General features: G+C 35.6%; 1 protein-coding gene across 6 annotated transcripts in view; it reads right to left on the reverse strand.

Annotated features, from left to right (window-relative positions):
• Positions 1–21,664, reverse strand: part of PLCE1 (phospholipase C epsilon 1) — a 156,529-nt gene that overhangs the window by 118,788 nt on the left and 16,077 nt on the right. For 5 of the 6 annotated variants that reach the window (XM_032191624.1, XM_032191623.1, XM_032191622.1 and 2 more), the window contains exon 2: positions 12,203–13,813. In XM_032191624.1, coding sequence (XP_032047515.1) covers positions 12,203–13,390 — 1,188 coding nt within the window. In that variant the 5' untranslated portion in view covers positions 13,391–13,813. The remainder of the gene's footprint in view (positions 1–12,202; positions 13,814–21,664) is intronic. The other variant, XM_032191621.1, reaches the window with a different exon arrangement.

The raw sequence follows: 21,664 nt of genomic DNA on the forward strand, positions 1-21,664 counted from the left end.
CATATGCAAACCAGATCTAACTGGGAAACAGTGATGACAGTTATGCAGATATTGTAGCCAAACAGAAATAAGTATGGTCAACATTTTCAGACAGCATTTCAGTGGAATGGGGGCCCACCTTTTTTTCAAATTGGCCTCTTAAAATCCCGAAGAATCCTAAGTGTTCCTGGGCTGAATATGAAAAATACCAGGCATCTAGCACCTCTAAAATCATTATCCATGAATCTAAATCATGTCCAGTAAATTAATCGTGAATCTTTAGTGTCCAATTTCAATGCCAGTATTTAAAAACATTAGCTGTAGCTTTTTTGAATTGACACTAAAGTGTGAATTCTACCTTCCATAAAGTATATTGAAAATTACAAAGCTTTTCACATCATCACCCTCCTGTTTTGGGGGATCAACTCTGATAAAGAATAGTTTATAACTGCTTTCATTGACTGACTGATGTCAGTCAGATCACTTGTACCTGTCCATGGTATTAGGCAATGACAAAGACCTCAGGTTAGACATCATGTCAACTGCTGGCTGGACAGTAGCAACTTGCACTGTCAAACTTCTGAACCATTGATCTGCAAAGTCTCATGGTTCTAGAGCCATTTGATCCAGCAAGTCCTACTCAACTTTTGCAAGAACTTGCTTTTGGCAGGAAAGACAAAACATAATTGCTTTTATGTCCTTTATTCTTACGTAAGTCTTCTGGAGGACCAACAGGTAGATGATGTGTTAACAGACTAACTAATAAAGAGAACCACAACCTGTTATTAGAAAAAAGCAGATAAAGAAAAACAGGTAATGTTTTTCAACAAGCACTTGCTTTGTAGTAGAGACAGATTTCAGCGACTTGCTTACAACGCTTGCTTGCTTATACAACATGCAAGTAAACATCAGAAAAGAATAAAGAAATTAAGACTGCTGGATGCTCAGTGGCAACACCACTCTGCCACGTTAAAGAAACAGCGTAGTTTCAATTTTCCCTTTTAAAATGCATGAAGCCCTGACAAGTGGTAACTTTATGGACTTTTCTTCTTCCAAGAGTGGAGGAAAAAAAAAAAACCTTCAGAATGAGGCAAATATGTAGAAGGGGAGGAAAGCTTTCAGTGTTAGACAAAAATGACTGATCTATTGTCATTATGTTGATATATGAATGAAATGTATGAAATTATGTATCAAATGTGCTCCAATCAATTATTTCTTTTTATAAGGCAGTTGTCACAAATTATTTATTTTCTCTTTATTTATTTTCTACAAACGGTAGGTAACTTTAACAATTCATTAGGAAGCTGCTCCCCAGTCTCAAGGAGTCTTGAAGACATTCAAACCTTAACACTTTGGCTTGACAATGTGACAAGAGTTTTTGTTTGTTTGTTTTTCCAGAAATAAACTTCTAGAAAACTTGAACTTATTTTCCTGTCCTGCAGGCTTACTGTGTCATCCAGCCTCTGCTCGCTTAGCAGCTGTGGCTGCTCCAGATACAGCTGACAGAGGGACAAGGAGCCCAGACAGAAGCTGAAGGATGTGTTTCATCCAAGCCTAAGAGATAAGCAGCTGATGGGTGGAAAGTAGTTTCCTTTCCCTCTTTTAAATCTGGACATTAAATGGTGGCTCTAAAAGGTTAGTGAGCCCCCAGTAATAACACCACTCAGATCCATAGTTTCAGCAAACCAAAGTTTTACTGGGATTGGACCATGGGCTCAAAGGCCCCCAGGCTATTCAGGATGTCAAAAGAAATCAGCACATATGACAAGAGGGCCATGGGACAGAAGGCAGCAGTTTAATATCTGAAGGTGAATGTCTTCTAGACTGTAGGTTGTATGGCAGAGGAGAGGGAGGTAAGGAAAAAGGATGACATGGCAGAGGCAGGAGTTTGACTACAAGATGATGACACTACTTATAAGAGTCTTTGTGTTTTTTTCATTTTAATTTCTTTCAAAAAGTACACAACATCAACTTCTTCAATTTTCAAAAAGATAAAAAAATAAATACAGTAGTACAGTCTAGTCTGTCTTAGACTTGGGGCAATATAATATTTACCAAGAGAACATGAGCACAATCTCATCTCAGTTCAAAACCACAACATATGATCTAACTAAATTGTGCATCCAGTCTTGGGTTTGCAAACTGTGGTGCATATACTTTAAACGTCACCTAAGCAGCCAAACAACTCTGAGTACGCATGTCAAGTGCTGCTGTTATCACGATAATGTAATATATGAGCATGATGGATTTGGGATCTCTGCCCCTGTTGGGAGAGAGATGGAAGTCTAAGCTTCTGCAAAGCATGGAGACTCAAGATATCAAATAGAAGTGTTGAATTTTTGATATGCCTCATTTTAGTCTTCTAAGGATCTTTGTTATTCAAAGTTTTCAAAAAATAAGTTTATTTTTTACCATAAAGAGATTTTGTTTATTTACCAGACAAGAATTTTAAACTAATTTTTCTCAGACATGATATTTTGAAACTCATTTGCTTGTCTTGCAGAAATGAATTCTTTAAACCAACAGCCATTTTTTTAGGAAGTACACTATTTTCATCAGATACTGTCCATAGGAGAAAGCACAGCTGGGGAGAAAAATAAAAATAAATTAAAAAATAAAAAAGATACCACTATGAAGTATCATATAATGAAAAACATAAGAAGTTAGCAAAATAGCCCAACTGAGCTTTGCCACACATGCTTGACCTTGTCGCACCAACCCTTGACAGAGTGCCTCTGTCCATAATGGTTTAGAAATAAAATGATGACTATCAATCTCTCTCCAAATTCTTTTAATTTTCCTAGCACTTCTACTTGAAAGCACAACCTTTGTACTTAACCATCACAGTAGTACTAGCACTATTTAAATAGGTCTTATTTCCATAGAAAAACTGTGAAATATTTATTTTTCGTTCGGTAGGTTTATTTCTTGTTAGGTTGAAAGGTAGGTTTGGAAGTAGGATTTTGTTGTTGTTGTTTTTCTCTCTACACTTTTAAAGCCCCAAAACTCAAAGGACTCTTTGTGAACAGTGTCCTTTATTTTCCTTCCAAGTTTTTCATAGAACACTGGCTCCTTCTCACTAGTTCTTTCAGTTAACTATCTTTTATATCTCATTAGAAAATTCTGTCCAGTACTGTTAAATCAGTTTCCACTTCTTTTACTTAATGAAAAAGTTTTCTTCCTTTTTTTTTTGTTCTCTTGGATTCACTGAATCACAACCACATGGGTATTTCCTGTGAATCTGCTTTCATCTTGGCTGTTGTTCTGCTTATGTATCTTGGCAGACTGGAGAAATTAAAATTAGGAAGTGTCAGAGTAATCTGATCATTAATGCTTAATATAAAGACTAATGGACTTCTTGATGAGTACAACAGAAAAAAAGAAGCAACAAATTTACTATTTTCTATAATAGTATGATGGGACATTTAACTTCAGCCAAGAACACCAATTCTTTTGGAAAGCCAGTTCCAGTCTAAAAGTGTAATACTACAACCATGTGCACCTCAGTTGTCCAATATGAAGTTTAAACCCTGTTTAGTAAACTTCATGGGGAAAAAAAAAAATACATGGGAAGGAAGAGGAAAAATGCTAAAACACATTTACTAACCAGAAGGGTGTTTATAACTCATTTAACTTTTCTCATCAAGAAAGATGTCTGAAGGCAGGACAGGAGAGCTGCTATCTGGACATGGAGTAACTTGGAGTAACAAAAAGAAATGAAATGTATTGCACAAGCCAGTTCTAATAGAAAGGTAATATCCCAACTCTTGCCCCATCTTTATTGGTAGAACTGCCCTGCTTTATTCTGTCAAAGTATACGTACAAACTCTGTTCTACAATTCTACAATTAAAAAAAAAAAAAAAAAAAAAAAAAAACCACTTGTCACTGCCTCACACACCCAAATTCCCCACACAAGCTTCACCCTGCTGTTTCTGATGATGGATTAGTTTTCCGGTATCAAAAGAGCTCCTTGTGTATCAAAAGTTTTGTGATCTGTGAAAGATCTTCTAGACACAGCAAACAAATGTTCATCTTCTGAATTTCATCTGAACTTTTCTCATAAGTTGGACTCCTTTAAAAGTTAAGGTTGTTTTAATCTCCCATCACTTTATAAAGGTAATTTTAATTCTGAAACAAACAATTGATGCATTTTATCTCCTCAATAGCTGAGCCACTAGGAGGAAAAACAGGAAACAGCTGGTCAGAGCTAAAGTGCGATGAGAAATGTGTTCAAAACTAAAAAATGAGTCAAAAATTATCATCATTTACAAAAGGTTGGATCTCCAGTCTTTCCAACCCAATGGCACAGAAACAATGTGCAAGCTAAACTTAATACGAAATGATTCACAAATACTTGTTAGTGAGAAAACCTAAAGAACTTCGCTGCTCAAAGGAAAGTTCAACCTTCTGGTTAAAGTAAAAAAAAAATAAATAAATAAATAAAACAAAAACAAAAATAAACTTATATTTCTGAACTGCTGGAGAACTGAGAAAATGGATACATTGCCATTTTAAATATGATCCATGCTATACTTCCCACTTGTTGGTAACCTCTACATATCATTTACACAGTTCAAGCTGTTGGGTGACTTGGTGCCAGCAGAGTCCAAAGCCTCCTTCACACTCATGGCAAACCACTGAGATGTCAAAGAAATGCTCACCTATCAGAAGGTGTTGTACTTCTATGGTCCTCCCTTCTTTTGTATTGCAAGTTTCAAAAGGACTTGTAGGTGAGTCAGAATACAAGTAAATTTCAAAACAGGGAACCATTCTGAATGTTTATAAATAATCTTTTCCCCTTTAGGAACACATACATATACATTTAAAACAGAACTCACCCAGTGCAATTCTCAGAGTGTAAACAACAGAATGGAAGTCCAATGGTATGGTTCCCACAGCAACTGTAACCTGTTTATATAAAGTGAAATATCTGACATACACACAGGGTCAGGACCATAACTGCACCAGGTTTGTAGCATGATGCTCTAAGTCTGCAAAGTTACTCAAATAAATTTCTAGTTTAAAACAGAAAAGATTGATGACTTGTCTCTCACAGGCATTTTTCTTGATCCATCTCACAGCAATATTTAAAACAATTCTCCACAACTCAGATACTCCCTTAGGTTCTTGCTGAAAGACAAACTATTCAGAATAATCATTTAGACCTTTATTTTGGTAATCTCAAATTACCAAATGTTAAAAGTTGGAATGAGTGAGGAAAAAAACATGTTTTTGGTTTTTAAACTACTGGAAACAGGATACATCTCTTCTGCAGACTACAGTGCGGCACAACTACCTAAGCTTGGTGAGATAAGGGAAAATTTAGCCTCAGCAGGGAAGTCCTAGGGAGCAATAGGTCTCCTCCAGCACCTGAATGAACGCATTACCAACTGCCTCTAAGCCTGCAAAGCAGATAAGATCTTTAAGGGTTGTAAAACAGTGAGGACAACAGATTTCAATCCAGAAGAAAGGCTTCCAAGCAGTGTGGTAACATAAACAATAAGTAGCTATGTGCAGTGGAAGAGTACTGAAAGCGGTTTTATATACCAAGTTACTAATTACAGCTTCCACAATTCATCTTCAATATTCACATGAACTTTGTTGCTGTTGTTTAAAATTATAGTTTTAAAACAACCGCTTAATATAAGTTTGATGTATGTCTTGTTCTTAAAGTATTTGATGCAAAATTATGGATCCTGTGAAAGCGATAGCTCCATTTTCCACATTTTCCACATTCTTTTTCTCTCTTCAAGTCCGTTTACCTCAATAGTAGATTTTAAATTGATTTCAATATGACCAGGATTTCACCCATTCTCTACTACTTGAAGGGAAATCCTGAACTCTAAGAATTAAAATTGCTGTAACATGAAACTAGTGCCATCAATAATAATCCTTTGTTTTGCCCATGTTTACTTCATTTACTAATTCTGATTGCTTGAAAACAATTTTTAGTGTCAGGAGAATAAAATCACAATAAACATGGAGAGTATAAGAACCATCTCTAATCATCTGAGAAGAAGCTCACGTTATTTTATTATAGAATTTAAGTCCAAATTTTGGTGAAAATCAACAGATATTACAGTTACTGGAAATGCTAAGGGAAAAAAAAAAAAAGAAAAAGCTTTTATTTTCACAGGAGTTAAATTATTCAGAGTCCTACCACAAATGACTGCAATTTTTTTTTTATTTTTTTGCTACTGCTGCACATCCCTTACTGTGATGGCACACTTATCTGTAGGAATCTATTTATTATGCTAAGGAAATCATAACTTCGTACAGCAACGGTTATGACTACAGAGATGAAAAGACTCTTCTGAATCTTATACAAATGGGAAGACAAGAATGACATCTGTAAGTAAGAATGATCACAAGCCAATCCAACATATTTTCCTCTCTCAGCTAGGGGATTGATGAGTGCATCTCAAGAATGAGGCTTCAATCTCAGCTCAAAAATGACTGCATCCAGTTACAGTTTCAAAATATTAAAAATGGATCCCATCACACAATTTGCAGCACTGAGGCATATTTTGCAGGAAGGGAACAGCTTTCAATTAGACAGTTTTTGAGTGAAATTATTAGAAGAAAAAAACATAGCTACAAATGTGAGAGCTGAATGTTTCCAGCACTGCCCCACTTCCGACATTCCTGCAGAAAGCTGTGTGTTGTCTCACTGCCCTGAGTCACCCCGGATCCAGCCGCTGCGCTGATGTCATTGGCTCTGCTTGCTGTGGGAGCACCCTCAGAGTTTTCCTGACCCTTAACACTGCAGCTCGTATGTCTTTGGATAGTACCTGACAGCTGGATTATGTTCAATTTTTATTCCTTTTTTTAAGTTGTCACCAGTCTGTGTTTTCAGCCGAAATTCCTTGTGCCCAGGGGCTCATAACCATACAACATCAAATCGCTTTTCATAAATAAACCAAATACCCTTACATCTCATGGAAGATGCCTTAAATATTGTGGCAAGTATCATTTTACAACAAAGTTTTCTTGAAATTTCATAACAATAAGTTATATGCCTACCAATTACTGTCAACCCAAGCTTATTCTATTTTAGAAAACTTTTTGAAATGTCCCAGAAGATTGTAAAAAAGGAAGATAAATTAAAATACAAATGAAACCTCCTAAGTTCAGATTTTAATTATTCACTTGCCAGAGTGATCTTTATATGTCACTGCTTTTATTCAAGCATATCAGAGTTAGCAACGCAAACTTTTCAACAGTTCATATATGTAATGGAGATAAGTTAGTTTCACCTGAGAAAGAATTCAGAACAGTGTCCAACCTTAACACTCTAACACTCTAAAATGAACTCTTTAATGTGCTGCAGGGAGATTTTCTAAAACAGATCTTCATGCTTCTTTACAGTTGGTGAGCAGTCACTAGAAGGAAAGTCAGAAAATGTGGAAAAACTGAAGGCATAATACATTGCTCTTGCCAAGACTCCCACACTATTGGCTCTGAATACATAAGTGTGCTCACAGCTAAAACTTATTGTTCATCATTTGGCCCCAGATTGTTAAAGCTGTAAGTCAACTACAAAATGACACAAACTATCTAGAGATTTATCTCTAACTCTATCACGCGTTATGGTAATAACATTGACTACTTCTACAGACAGAGGCTAAATTTCCTATTTTTAAAGCTAGCCTATAAAACTGAAGTAACTCAACCCAAAGCAAATATAAGTATAGAGCTCCATTTAACAAAGTTCAATATATTTTTACAGCACTTACTGAAAGGAAAACATAATTTCTTGCCTATTTGGCTTCTCTTTTGCTTCCCTGAATTTTTATTCCAAACAGCCAATTTTGCTCACTTTTTTTTAAACAAAAGACTAATTCCCATGAAAGAAAAAAAAAAAAAAAGAAAAGAAAAGAAAAGAAACTCAGGTCCAGATAGCAAATGCTAACTACTTTAACATATGAATATGAACATAAACCTTTAAGTTTAAAAACATACCATCACTACCAACAGGCAAAATCCTTATGCACAGAGAAAAAATTGTCAGTGTGGAAGGGACCCCCAACAGCTTGCAGATTATGTGCTTCATGTCATTTTTTTTTTTGTAAATTCTTTTCAAAGATGGACTAGAAATTTTATTTCAAAGTAAAAAAAAAAAAAAAAAAAGAAAGAAAGAAAAAAGAAATCAAACCCCAAATCTGTCTGTAGTTTGAAATTATTGTGCATTATCTCTTTTATAGAATCATGAGTATAGCATAAATTTTAATACAAAGAGCAATGCTGTATTTTAGGTATGCATGCAAACTGGGACAGAGTCCATTTAAAAAAATCCAACCTTTTAAGTATGGAGCAAGAAAAAAAAAAAAAAAAAAAAAAAAACTGTGGGAAAACCACATAATACTATCAGAATGATGCTACCATAGCAAACCTAGATCTGAATTTCCTATAAAAACAAATTTAAAAATAAAAAAAGAAAAGTGGAAACCTATAAGGTGGAGGGGTTTTATTTGATTTCTGCTTTGTGGCTTGGGAAACTCACGGAGTCTGGCAGAATAACTTCACTAGTACAACTCCTACTCCTATGACCACGTGCCTTCATGGGGCCACACTCACAAGCTTTCAAAATCATATCAGTCATATGAGTGAAACAGCACGTTACAGATGTCATTTCCATTACTGACATGTTCTTAGATGTTAGGTTCTACCAAGAGTTACTGCACTACCGACATTACTGCACTAACATTTAGCTGACCGAAGTTAAGACAACCAGCAGAATTCTTGCTTCTTAAAGCGCAAACTACTGGCATCAGGAATGTAATGACACAGCAAAGATGGCCCTGACGCCCACAAAATGAGCTTAGCTACAGAATTCAGCTATTACATATTGCAACTATGTTGTTGCAGCTGTCATCTGGAGATCCTAAGATCACCTACCTTGTTTGAAAGACTCACCCTGAGGTAGTCTAGTGAGCTGCTCGTCTAACATCGCAGTTGCTGGTGGACCCGGGTACTTGAGTCATAGTGCATTGCAACCACCACAAAAGCAGCATATCAACAAAAAAAGAAGCCAACTTCAACACTACGAACCTAGTATCTCACAGATGCTGGTGGTTCAATGATTCTAGAAACTTGGCCTTTTAGAATTATGCAGACTGAGGTGGCCCAGAGAAGCAGCCAGACCAAACAAAGCTAACACCAATACTCGTGCTCTCAGTATGTGCTTCTATGGCAAATTCTTCATATTTGGGACACCTTTATGATGAACTACTACTACTCATTCACTGTTTCAACACTGAAAAGCAAATTTCTCACGGAGTTATAACAGTCATATTACATGCATCCATGGTAAGGGTAAGCCCTGCACTGTATACAGCTGCAAAAACTAATGCAAAATTTCAAAATAATTTAAAAAATCTCTTATGCAATGCATACATTAAGGTCAGAGCAGAGGAGTCTAATCTGTATATAAAATATCTCTAAACAGTAATCATTAAAAGTGCATTAAACATATATGCATTTTCTGTATAATTCAAAGCCTCATCTCGACCCTCCTATGTAGAGAAAGAAAAAAAAGTAGCACAGTTCAGTGTCTTTCCTTTATTAGCACTAGAATTTTTATGTAAGGGATATGCACAAATGAGACCCACATTTTCCTACTTAAAATATAAAGGTCTCTATTGTTCCGTGCTACACCAGCACTTCTATGAAAACTTAATTTCTCTGACTTTTTCCCCCCCAAAAGAACAGAACTACTGTTCATTTAGCTGTTTCAAACAGAATGCATGCTCTAAGGGTGAGATAAGAGGAAAGAAAGAACAAATTACTACATTCATTTACTACTTTATCCTTCATTTGATTATTGGTATGAAAGCTTCCTACAAATAACCATAATTCATTGAATTATTTTAACCCATAGTGTATGAACAACAGATCTGTGTATTTGTTACGTCCACTGAGTTAATTTCCATGCTTGTGTAAAAAAATCTATAAGACTAATAACATAACCCATAAATACAGCCATATTATTACAAAAATAACATGATACTAAAATAACAGAGAAAAATGCTAAGCATGTTTGATGCACATTATGCATAAAGAAATCAAATACAGCAATTAGTAAGAAGGAAATTTTTTGTAGCCACCACCTGAAAGAAAAAACAACTTAGAAATATGCATTCTTCAACTTTTTCTGACGATAAAACACTCTCTGAATTGTAGTTATGCAGATTGCTTCACTGTACACGTTTCTTTTGTTCAGAGACAGAATTTTTCCTATTTAAGTTATTTTTCAGTAAGAACGTATTACATTTATTTCTGAGTCCGAAATACACAGAAGTCTTCTAATTAAATCCCTCACACCCTAAAATGATATGCATTTGGTATTACATGGCAGTGGTTTGAACTGGTGAAAAATTCAAGCATATTAAAGCTAAGGAACTCAAGTCAAATTGGAAATGCCCAGTGAAGAAACCTAAACACATCCTTACCTTTTCATACTTACATAAATAAAAGTTACCCTAGACCTCTGCTACAAAATATTTTCCCTTTTTACTCAAAAAATAAATATACATACATATATATATATATATATATATATATATATAATGACAATGCAACCATAGTAAGCTTATATCACGTTAGGTAAATATGTAGCTCATCTTAATTCCTTTGTGGAAGTGTGACCATGCACCATGCAGGGCACATGTACCAGCAAGTTCATGTTTCCACCATTTAGGACACTATCACAAGAATGAACTGCATCATAAAGCTTTGCCACCTAGTACAAAAAAATGGCACATACCTGTTTGTACAACTCTTGATTTGTCTATTTAAATGGAAAAATATCAGGTTTTGGATGAATATGAGGATATTACCGGAGGGCAAAACTGTCATGGAGTTCCTGATATCAAGTCCCTTATTCTGTTATCACTGACAAAACTTCATAGAACCCATTTCATCAATTTAACAAGTTCCACCATAGAAAGTAACTAATTTTTCCACCATTTCCATCCTACAGAAAGCTGTTGCAGAGTCTCATCACTAACTGATAGAAACTTCTCCCAGTTCTCAACCTAAGTTTATTCAGAACCAGTTTATAAGCACAGCTGCTTATCCGACCACACTCTCCTTTATCTTCCCCTCCCTAGACCTTATTCAAACATTCTTATGGAGAAGAATCATCCCCCCTCCCTTTTTTTTTTTTTTTTTTTTTTTTTTTGTTAAGTTCAGGAAGCCTCTCTTCTCTTACTCCTCTTGGAACAGTTTCTCTCACTGTGATCATCCTGCTGGCCTTCCTTTCTCAGTAGTCACGTTTCAGATTGATCCTTCTTTAGTACCAACAGTCAAAACCCTCTTCTATAGATTTCACTGACAACTATTTCATTTCTACCACCACAGAAAATCTTTTACTATTTAAAATAATCTAGTTAAGATCTCATTTCTACAATAATATCTTAGGAATTTATGATTTCATTCTAATCTTTGATTTTTTTTGCATGATCTTAAGAAAATGAGAATTAGGGCTCTAATAGCACATTTATAATAGTTGAATAATATTTAATAAATTTCTTTCTCAAATTCTTTTCAAATGTAGAAGGATGATAAATATCTGTAATTTGGGGAAAACACTATGCTTTCTTTTTCAAAGCAACAAAATTTGTCACTGTGATCCAATACTACCATACATCATTCTATACAATTTATTCCAGGGAATGATTATAGTGTTAATATATTGATTTTTATAAACACATATATGCCATATATATATATATATATTAAACTAATGCATATCTATAATATATATTAAAACATACATGTATAAATATAAATGTATATTATATTTTATATGTAAACTTATATTTATGAAATGTATATGTATATAGAAATATCTTTATATAAGTATATTGCACATATTTATATAGAAACCTATCAAGTCAAATTTATAAGTACATGTTTAAAGAAAAACATATGCCTATAAGCACTTTATACAAATACACATATAAATATGTGTATATATACACACACATATAAATTTTATAAATATAGAATTATGCACTTCTCATCATGCCAGTCTTAAACCAAAATGAGTTTTTAAGGACAAGACATTCTTCTGAAAAGCAGTGTTCAATGTAAGGCTCAATGGTTAAGTGAAATGTCCTTTTGTTACCATATATTTACTGTTTGAAGGCATTTCGTTAAATGAAAGGTCATCAAGTTAGCAAAACTCTTACAAGTGAAAACAAACTATGAAAAGCTTACCTCATGCCATAGAGAGGTCTCAAGAAAGGAATTAATTTCCCAGTTTATTAAGGGCTGAATTATAGTTAGCTGTTCTGTTGTAATCCTAGAACACTTCAAGCCACTGCTGTTTCTCCTTTGCTCAACATAATTCCAAGCAACAGTTCCTATGTGTCCTGAAGGTAAAGTCCTAACAATTGCTCTCGTTCCAGTATAAACTGATTTTTTAACTTCCTTATCATTTTTACAGAAACGTCTTATTAATAATGTGGAACGTTCTTTTTTGTTTCTAAAAAAATCCTCCTCCATCTCTTCTTCACAGTTATCATTACAGTCTTCAAAATGGCTCAGAAAGGGCTTTGAAGGCATTCTTCCAGTAAAGTTATTTCCACAGAAGTTGTGACCTGAGCATGCCACTTTAACCTTTCGTGGTGCTCTTTCCAGACAGAAGTACTTATCCCTTAAAGCGTCATCATACAACTGCTGCCCATGTTCATCCTCACAGTTGTTTGTCAACTCCACTAATGTGCAAGTGCAGGCCGTAGAACCAGTGGTGTTACTACCACCAACACTTACTGGCTGCAAGCAGTCATCCAAAATGAAGCTGTTGGGTAAATTGCACAAAGCCTTTGATATATTCCTTTCACTAGCACAATGAAAGTGAAAAAAGGCTACTTTATCAGTATCATTGCTGTCATTCTTATTTATTGCTGTCTGGTTTCTTAAAGAAGGTCCATTCATTTTCCACTGAAGTTCTGCAAGCATGGCTCTTTCCAGTGAAACAGGAATTCCAGTTTCTAGGCATGCCTCTCCCCCGGCTAATGTGCCACAAGATTTATACATCTGGCTGCATGGGATATTGCTCTTGTAGTTTTTCTGTACAATGTTACAGTTAATGTTAAGAAATTCCACTGAATCAGGGATGGAGCTGTTTCTCTCCCAGAAGTTTTCATTACTATTGTCATCAGTCATTTGTTCATTTGCCAGAGTGAATATTTTGGGCACTGAGCCCCGAAGACTTTCTTCTTCCAGTCTGTGTAAGCATGAGAGAGCGCGTGTGGTTTGCCTTCCTGGACTGGCAGTATGTCTTTTTATAACACTGGTGTCCAAAGCATTTTCAGTATTTTCATCTCCAGCTGACTGAGCAGGTATCACTTTACCCTGTACCACAGAGACGAGAACAGAAGCTGTCATTTCCTCAGAGGTCATCTTGCCACAGTCTTCAGTTGCTGGATGTGTTGGAGAGGGGAGTGTCTAGCAATCCTCACAGCACGATTTCAGTGTAATAAAAGTTTCAGTGCTAAATAATCAAGAAACACATGGTAAAATACAAACTGACTACTTGTTCTTTTTGAATTTGGGAAAAAAGTAACAACTTCTTGTCATTGCTATTGTTGTTTTAACTCTTGGACTACCAGGCTTTCCCAGTTGTGGATTACTGGCATGAGATACAAACATTTTTAAAAACAGCTTCTTAATGTGATGTAGCCGTTTGACTCATCTCTTCCTAAAATTAATTATTCTACCTTACGTTGCACATACATTGTTGCCCCAGGTTGCAGAAAAAGACCAAACACGTAATTCATTCCAGAGATGCATCCCCCCGTGGAACATTCAAGAAGTTGAAGTCTTCTGTAAAGAAAAGAAAAAAAAAAAATGTATATATGTATTGAACAGAATCCATGGCACAAAATCCATCATCACAATTATGACTAAAAATTGCTTTTATGTAAAGAGAAGAAACACAAAATGAGAGAAGATAATTGTACTGAGACCTACAAAATCACACAATACACAAGTAGATGTCTTACAGTCTCACTTTACAATTTGGAGAAAGTCCAGTCACATTTTACATGTTCAAAAAGCTGTATTTACATCACTATTGAAAGCTACATAACTGCAGAAAAATAATTCTGCTGAAACTGTAATACTGAAATTGAACATACAAGTGAACATATATAAAGAGAAAAAAGGAAACATGCTTTATATAATCTCTCTTACTCATAGCCAGGATAATACAACAGAAATATATTAGTTTTAAAAGAAAAATAGGTTTAAAAATAACTCTTCCTGTTCAGGATTGAATCCTACCACAACTGCAATTGCTTTGCTGTTACATGGTTTCTGTTCTCAGTAACATTTACAATGTTACTTCAATCATGAACAAAACAATTTTTTTTGCCATGTTTATCACTGAAAAAGACACACAGCAAGGCCAAGAGACTAACCCATATTCATTAAAAATAAATAAATAAATAAATAATATATAGAAATGAGGAAAGGTTAATAAAGCAATTTGATGTGTAAATCTAGCTTGATGCTCAAGTAACTATGATTGCTAACAACTTTGTTTTGACCTTAAAATGTCAACTTTCCTTTTTTTTTTTTTTTTTGATTATTGATTTATATCCTAAAGCGGTTTGTCACAAATCAAAAGATAAAACACTCTTTAGTTAAGAGGATATTTAATATGCCATTTTCTTACACAAAGAAATCCAGCAATGTAACTGAATGTATCAGCTTTCCTGATGCATCTCAGAAGAAAGCAAAAACAAATTTACTGAAAAGTTACATTTAGCTATAAATTTGATGACTTCAGGTTTGCTAGCCAGTGAAGAGCATTCTCATCCAGAAAGTCACTAGAGTTTATGCACGCACACACAAAAATAATATTTAAATCGAGACTTCAATTTTACTGCTTTAACAACAGAAGAGAGACCCAGGAGGATTATAAAGGAAAGTGATGCTGACAGAACAAAGAGACACAAGTTTTACATTCTCCATGCATTACAAAACTCATGTGCATGCCAGAGCAGCCAGAGGATAGTCAAGATGGGAGACTCAGGTCCTGGACAAGAGAAAACTGTTTTTTCTTGATCTTTTATTTTACTCCTAAGTCTCTTTGTTGTTATATGAAGTAACAATAACAGTTTGTAAAAGGTACAAAACACATACATGTATTAGTCTTTGGTACTGATTTTTGAAGGATTTCTTTCATCTAATCAAAACATCTCAGTCTACTGATTCATCTTTCCTGTTTACTACAGAAAGACTCCAGGCAATCCAATGAAAATAAAATTGAAATATATTCATAAATGTACTCCCTGTAATATTGCTAAGCCATGAATAGATATTAAAGGAATGGATTGTTACTGTGAAGAATATATAGTTTATCATGCTGGCTGCTGAATGAAATTCTTACAAAACATCACCACTCTATAGGGAAAACAAAGCAACAATTTCATTACACAACTCCAACCACACAATGAATTCAAGATAACATAAACATCCATATATGTTGATGTTTTTTACATCATTCTTTAACAGAAAAACTTCAAAAAAAAAATAAAGATAAATATATTGCTGATTTGCTTCTGCAAATAGAAAGCTGGTATAACCACAGGTCCATTTATATCCCAGAGACTGTCCACAAAGCTCATTCAGAGGCCAGGACTGCTCTTGCACAGTATTTCCAAAAATTTTCTTCAACTTTATTCTCCCATTTCTTATATTAGAGTCTCCACATATGCCCCCTCCAAGCCACTTCTCTGAGATCTTTTCATCTCTAGAAACTTTGATCTCAAGTCTTCCCCACCACAGATTATGTTGGTCACCTTTCTCCTGAGCTTCAGAGGCTATGTGCCTGCCCCTTCTATACACCACCATCTCTTCTTTATACACTCTTCTTTAGGGGCCTCGTTGAAATTTATTTCCTCAAGAATCATGCCTGCTTAAGAAGCTCCCTGCCTATGTCCAGCTGTTCCCATCCTCTAATGGCCACTGCAACATGATAGGGAACTAATCCACCTCAAGAATTTTTTGCTCAAGTTACTTTACAGCTAGATCATTTTCCCAATCCAGTACATGTATGGTTGTATGAACATGTGTGTTAAAACAGCATGAGTGGGGAAGCAGGCAGCAAGGAAAAAGGAGAAAAACGCTGCTTCAATCAGTTTACACACCTCTGCTATCTGCAAATGCAGTTTGATGTTTCAGCTATGTCAATCTAGCAGCTGGCTACCACCAAAGCTGGCAGATTCCCTTCTACCTTCACTCCTGGCCCTCCATCCCCTTTTCCCCTCATCTCACACATCTAGACATCACAAATCCACCAGCTTAAGTTCATTGAGCCAGCCAATCTGTCAGGAAATTCTTCTTTTCATCCAAATGAACTGACTTACCTTGTGGCCATGTGAACATTACATCCTGAGGAAAGGAAATATTAGAAATGCTTGGTAGGGACCACACATCTCAGTAGTAGTTTCAGTTTAGATCTGATGTCTGAACGATTGCTATGCTCTCTAAACGCACTCTGAAGATAAAATCACAGACTAAGAGAAGTTATCTAGTGTATCAGTATGCCAAAATCCCATAAAATAGCAAGTAGAAAGTGTGATGGCAGAGCCTCTGATCTATGGACAACTGCAAAAATATCTGGAGCTGCAGCTAGGCTGAACAGATGACAAGGGTTTCATGTGTCCCCCATTACTTTCTTCCCAGTCTCTGCTTTTCACTATAATCAACAGAATTCAATTCATTTTGCCCAGCAAATTCCTTAAACTGTTGGAATTCATTAAACTTGTTATGAAGCATGTTAACAGTGCAATAAATGCTATCAAGCGTAAAACTCATAAGCTCAACCGATAAAATAGTATTTTGTAACTTTCTGTAAAATTGCAGAACTTTCACTCCCCATGGCTTCCCGTACTCACATATCTGCACATGGGTGGCCAAAGACTAGATATAAAAGCTAGGTATAGAAGCTTCATACAAACATGTGCACTTGCATATAAAATTATTCAAAACCATATTCTTCCTGTTGCACATTCAACTCAAAACACTTTGATCCACAGTTAAATCTGCATGTAAAAGCACTTGAACTAGATGATTAAACCTACCCTGTACTCAACACATGCTGACATTTTCTAAAGCCACTAGATTAGCTGATGAAATCCATTAATAACTATGCTGGTTCATTTTACAAGGCTTAAGTTATGTCAGAAATGTAATGTGCTCCTTTGACCAGTAAAGGAAAGTAAAAATATAAGAAACTAGATCCAGCATTAGTGAGTCATCCTGGATGCAGAGGTCAGCCAACAAAGACAGGCAAATAATGAAAATAAACAATCTAGTGACCTTTCAGTACACACATTCACAAAATGTATTAAGTCTGAAAACATGTGACACGAAACTAATTTGTCTACTTTTTTTCACTGCTGCATACACTTTAAGACAAAGTTTAAGCTAGTTCTAGTTAGTATTAATAATAATGATTAATAAATCCTTACTCGTCAACTATCTGGGATTATAGATAACAGCAGACTGGGTAAAAAAATCCAACATAATCTAAGATGCAGAAAATACAATAAACACAAGACTATAAAACTGCATTAATTTAGTATCAATTTAACCTTCAGCACATTACTCAGGCTAATTTCCTTTTGAAGTCCAGAGAGATGCTGTTTCAGAGAAGAAAACATTATGTCAAGTATTGCACTATTTAGTCTAAGTCAAGGCATCTAAAGGATCAGAACGGTCACACAATGTGGTAAATTAGAGAGCCTTTTAACCCTAGGCTGTCAAGGGAAAGATGATTAGATAAATATTTGAGGATGCTGCCTGGACTGTGGGAAGAAGCAGTAACTGCCTCTTTACCCTGGCAAGCAGGGCTACAGGTAAAGATGGGAATTATTTAGAGAAGTTACATGCTGTTGGAGATGCTGAATGCAATTCAGTATGTGGGATGCTGTGGGAGATTTACAGGGAACTGTGTGAATGTCTGGTAGGGGCCAAAGGTGCAGAGAAAGAAGGGGATTGACAGACTAGATATGTGAGAACACAAAATGCACACTGATGGTTTCCATGGGCAAACTGCTATTAGACTGGGCTGAAAAGTAATTCAAGACAGCTGAAAGGCACGTGGAAACTGCCTGAAAATCCCCCCTTCTTTCTACTCTATGCTGGGATGCCTATAGCTATTTATCCAACTTTAATCCTACAGGTTGCATATACATGGTGACTATCAAGCCTAAATTGAGTTTCAGCACAGAAAACACACACACAAATCAAATATTTATATTAATTAATTCAAATTAATAACTATGGACACAGTGCCTATGGTATAAACCACTAATGAGTAACAGATTCTTGGGAAACAGCAAAACAGTGGAAGAATTTGGCACAGGGTAAGCAGATACAAAACTTTAAATCATTATCTCAAGCCACCTCCAAAACTGTGTTTAAACAATGTAATCTCAGTTTAAGCTCTTAAGAAAACAACTGATTCATGAGGTTATTAGTATACTACAACTATCCATTTGCAATAAAAGTAAATTTAACCATCGCTTTTTTTTTTTTAAACTATAGTTTGTCCCAAAGTTCTTGAAGATAATAAGAAAACCACATTGATTAACACCTCTAATTTACCCTGTAGCATGCACATTAAAGTTTTTAACTGTAGTGCCTTATCTCAGAAACAAGCAGAACAGACCAGTACAAGAACAGGGCATCAACATGTCATTATCAGTCTTCTACTTTTCTTCTGCCCAGGAAACCAAAGCCAACAGTAAGGAGGAAATAGCCAGACTCTTAAGAATCATTCAAGATGTGCACAAACTCTGTTCGAACAGTTGGAGGCAAGTTATAACAACATTTTACTTGGCACAGATCATCACACAGAACCTCAGATTTACCACCAGTCTGTGTTTCAACAACAACAAAAAAACTCAGAGAACTACAGTATCTATACATCCTGTCAAGTCAAGAGGTTTTTGTTGTTGGTGGTGTTTTTTGGTTTTGTTTTGTTGTTTTTTTTTTTTTTTTTTTTCCCTAATTTCTAGAATACTAATCAAAACATGACCAAGTATTAAACATCTCAAGCTTTGCAAATGGCTGCCAGGTGGTCATCTGCCTAATCATTCATCACTGCATCAGGCAGAATCTGAAGTCACTGCCACATACCAGCTCCAAACTTAATTTCTTTACTGTACATCTTCCTTTTCTGTATGAGAAGCACTGAGAGGACCCATGACAGAATTTATCTTACTGTCAGTGTCACTTCTTGATTTCTTTCTAGATCTGATCTGCAATAACATCTTTACATAGTCTTTCTGTTCAGTAGTTACTTAAATTTCATACTAAGAAACCTACTTTTTGAAAGCAGTAACTTCACCATTGACACGACACAAGACAAGATAAAATCCAGAAAAAAGAATAATAATCCAGAAAACAGAAGCAGAGGTGCAAGAGTTTGGTACACAATTAATCTCAAATCTTTCAAAATACTGTGAATGGCGTTTCTGTTAAAATACAAATGACAAAAATGACTTTCATTAAAACAAATAATAAATATGGGAAGAATGACTGTATGCATTTCCTGTCATTTGCCAGTCACCTCTGTGGCCTCAAAATGTTAATTCAGAACAGAATAATTTGCATACAAGCATTATTGTTCTGAGAACTTATCAGATTCAAAAATCTGCCGCTTTGAAATACTGTTCACAACAATAAACAGTCAACAGGAACCTCAGACTGCATACAAGTGTCATTTGTAAACATTTATACTCCCTCCTGTCAAACTATCACTCTTCAAAGAATCACTATCAAACTCTTCCTGTGAACAGGAAGAGGTTACATTATTTGAAAGCCAGATGAGGTCCTGAACATTAAGGAAAATTAAGTAGGAGACTGACTGCAGGCTCTCTCTTGAAAAACAAAACAAAATGAAACAAAACAAAAACACACACACAATTTCAGAAATGTAGACCAGTAACAGAACTGGTGTTTCATGCTCAGAACCTGTTCTCTTGCTAGCACATTTTGGTACAGTGATGCTTTCACAGATGTCACCTTAATCAAAGGATACTGTATGTCTGAGTTGCTTCAAGCCTTCAGAAGTTAGTGCCTTGGCTAGCCCAGCCCTACAGCAGGCTGAACTTTTCAGACTTGTGGACAGGGCTGAGACATCACAGCATGCCTGCTATACTCCATGCTCTGCCTGAAGCACCATCTATGTCTCCAATGGCACCCAAGTTTTGGCAGTGAAAGAAACAAGCACACAGGTAGGTTTATCTGGACACTGCAAGAACAAGTATTAATCCTAAGGATCTACAAGCCTTGGCACAGCAGCTTTTAACTGAGTACTTCAGACTCAAGGCATTTAGGAAATGGTTCTTACCAGCACCATTCTCTCTAATCCTCCCCTCTCCTGAAGGGGTAGCAGAGAAGTTAGCATCACAAGGCAGAAGTCCTTGCCTCTCTAGCAGGAATCTCCAGATCTGGCAATCCCTTTTCTTATCTAGTCCCAGTTAACAATGAAGCATCACTGGTAGGTAGCCTTCCCATCTGAGCTCATGTAATATTTCATTTCTGCCCAGCTGGAAACCATGCTCTTAAGGAACATGAAGTGACACAGTGACACATTTCGGATAACTACAACTTCACGTTGCCATGCAAACTGTTGTCTTACTCAAGTTTTAATATTACTCCAAGCCAGGTCACACGATAAGAAAAAAAGAACACCTTAAGTTCCTCATCTTGTTCCTCCTTCCTTGCTGCATTTTTTTTTTTTGTGTAAGCACTCAAGCATCCTCTAATTAACCCCTCTCACAGTCCTGCATGTATGCCACTAGCCATAATTGTATCCACATTGGTGAGAACAGAAGAAATCTGTAATAAAAATGTTTCTAACTACTCAAAGTCTGATAGTACATTAGAGGTGCTTACATCACCACAGTTTATCTTCTATAAATCCACACTAACACTTATGTTCATATTATGCTATGCTACAGTAGTCCCATTAAAAGCCTTTACATGAGTAATAACATATATTATAGCTCAGCTGTCATAACTATAACAAAAGTCTATTAAAATTGTAATCTCAGTATGTGTTTTAAATAAAAATGAAAAGATAATCTGTAAGTGAAAAAAGTTCAGTCATTTGTCAGAACCCTACGTTTATACTTCAGTTAAAGAAAAGCATAGATAAATGTTTCAAATGGTAGAGACTAACATTATTAAATTACTGTGCTAGTCTTGTCCTTTCTCAAAATTATTTTCTTTGTATACCATTCTTGACCTATGCATACCATTCATTCAAGAATCTTAATATTTATTTAAAAAAAAGAATTTTAAGAGAGTATCTGCCATCTCATCTGCATATTATCATCATGTCTTCTAGAGAGTGCAAGAGAAAAAAAAAAGTTGTTTTGCTTAGAAAGTTATGTGCTTGAGAAGTGTCACTTACAAGCATCCCTGAAAACACAGGAAATAATTTCTATACCACCACTACTGTTCTATTCTACATTTTAAGCACAGTGACACTGAAAACACTACTACTCAAATGCAGCAGACAGTATTTGCTCAGCAAATCCATCCTGCCTTTTTTTTTTTTTTTTTTGGCCTACAATGGTTTTATCAACCACATCATTCCCTGGGAGAAGGCCCACCCTGACATCTAACTCATTCAAGCCATGAAGTAATCTC

This window comes from Aythya fuligula, chromosome 7 (genome assembly GCF_009819795.1).
Source record: "Aythya fuligula isolate bAytFul2 chromosome 7, bAytFul2.pri, whole genome shotgun sequence".
In the NCBI taxonomy this organism is placed as follows: domain Eukaryota; kingdom Metazoa; phylum Chordata; class Aves; order Anseriformes; family Anatidae; genus Aythya; species Aythya fuligula.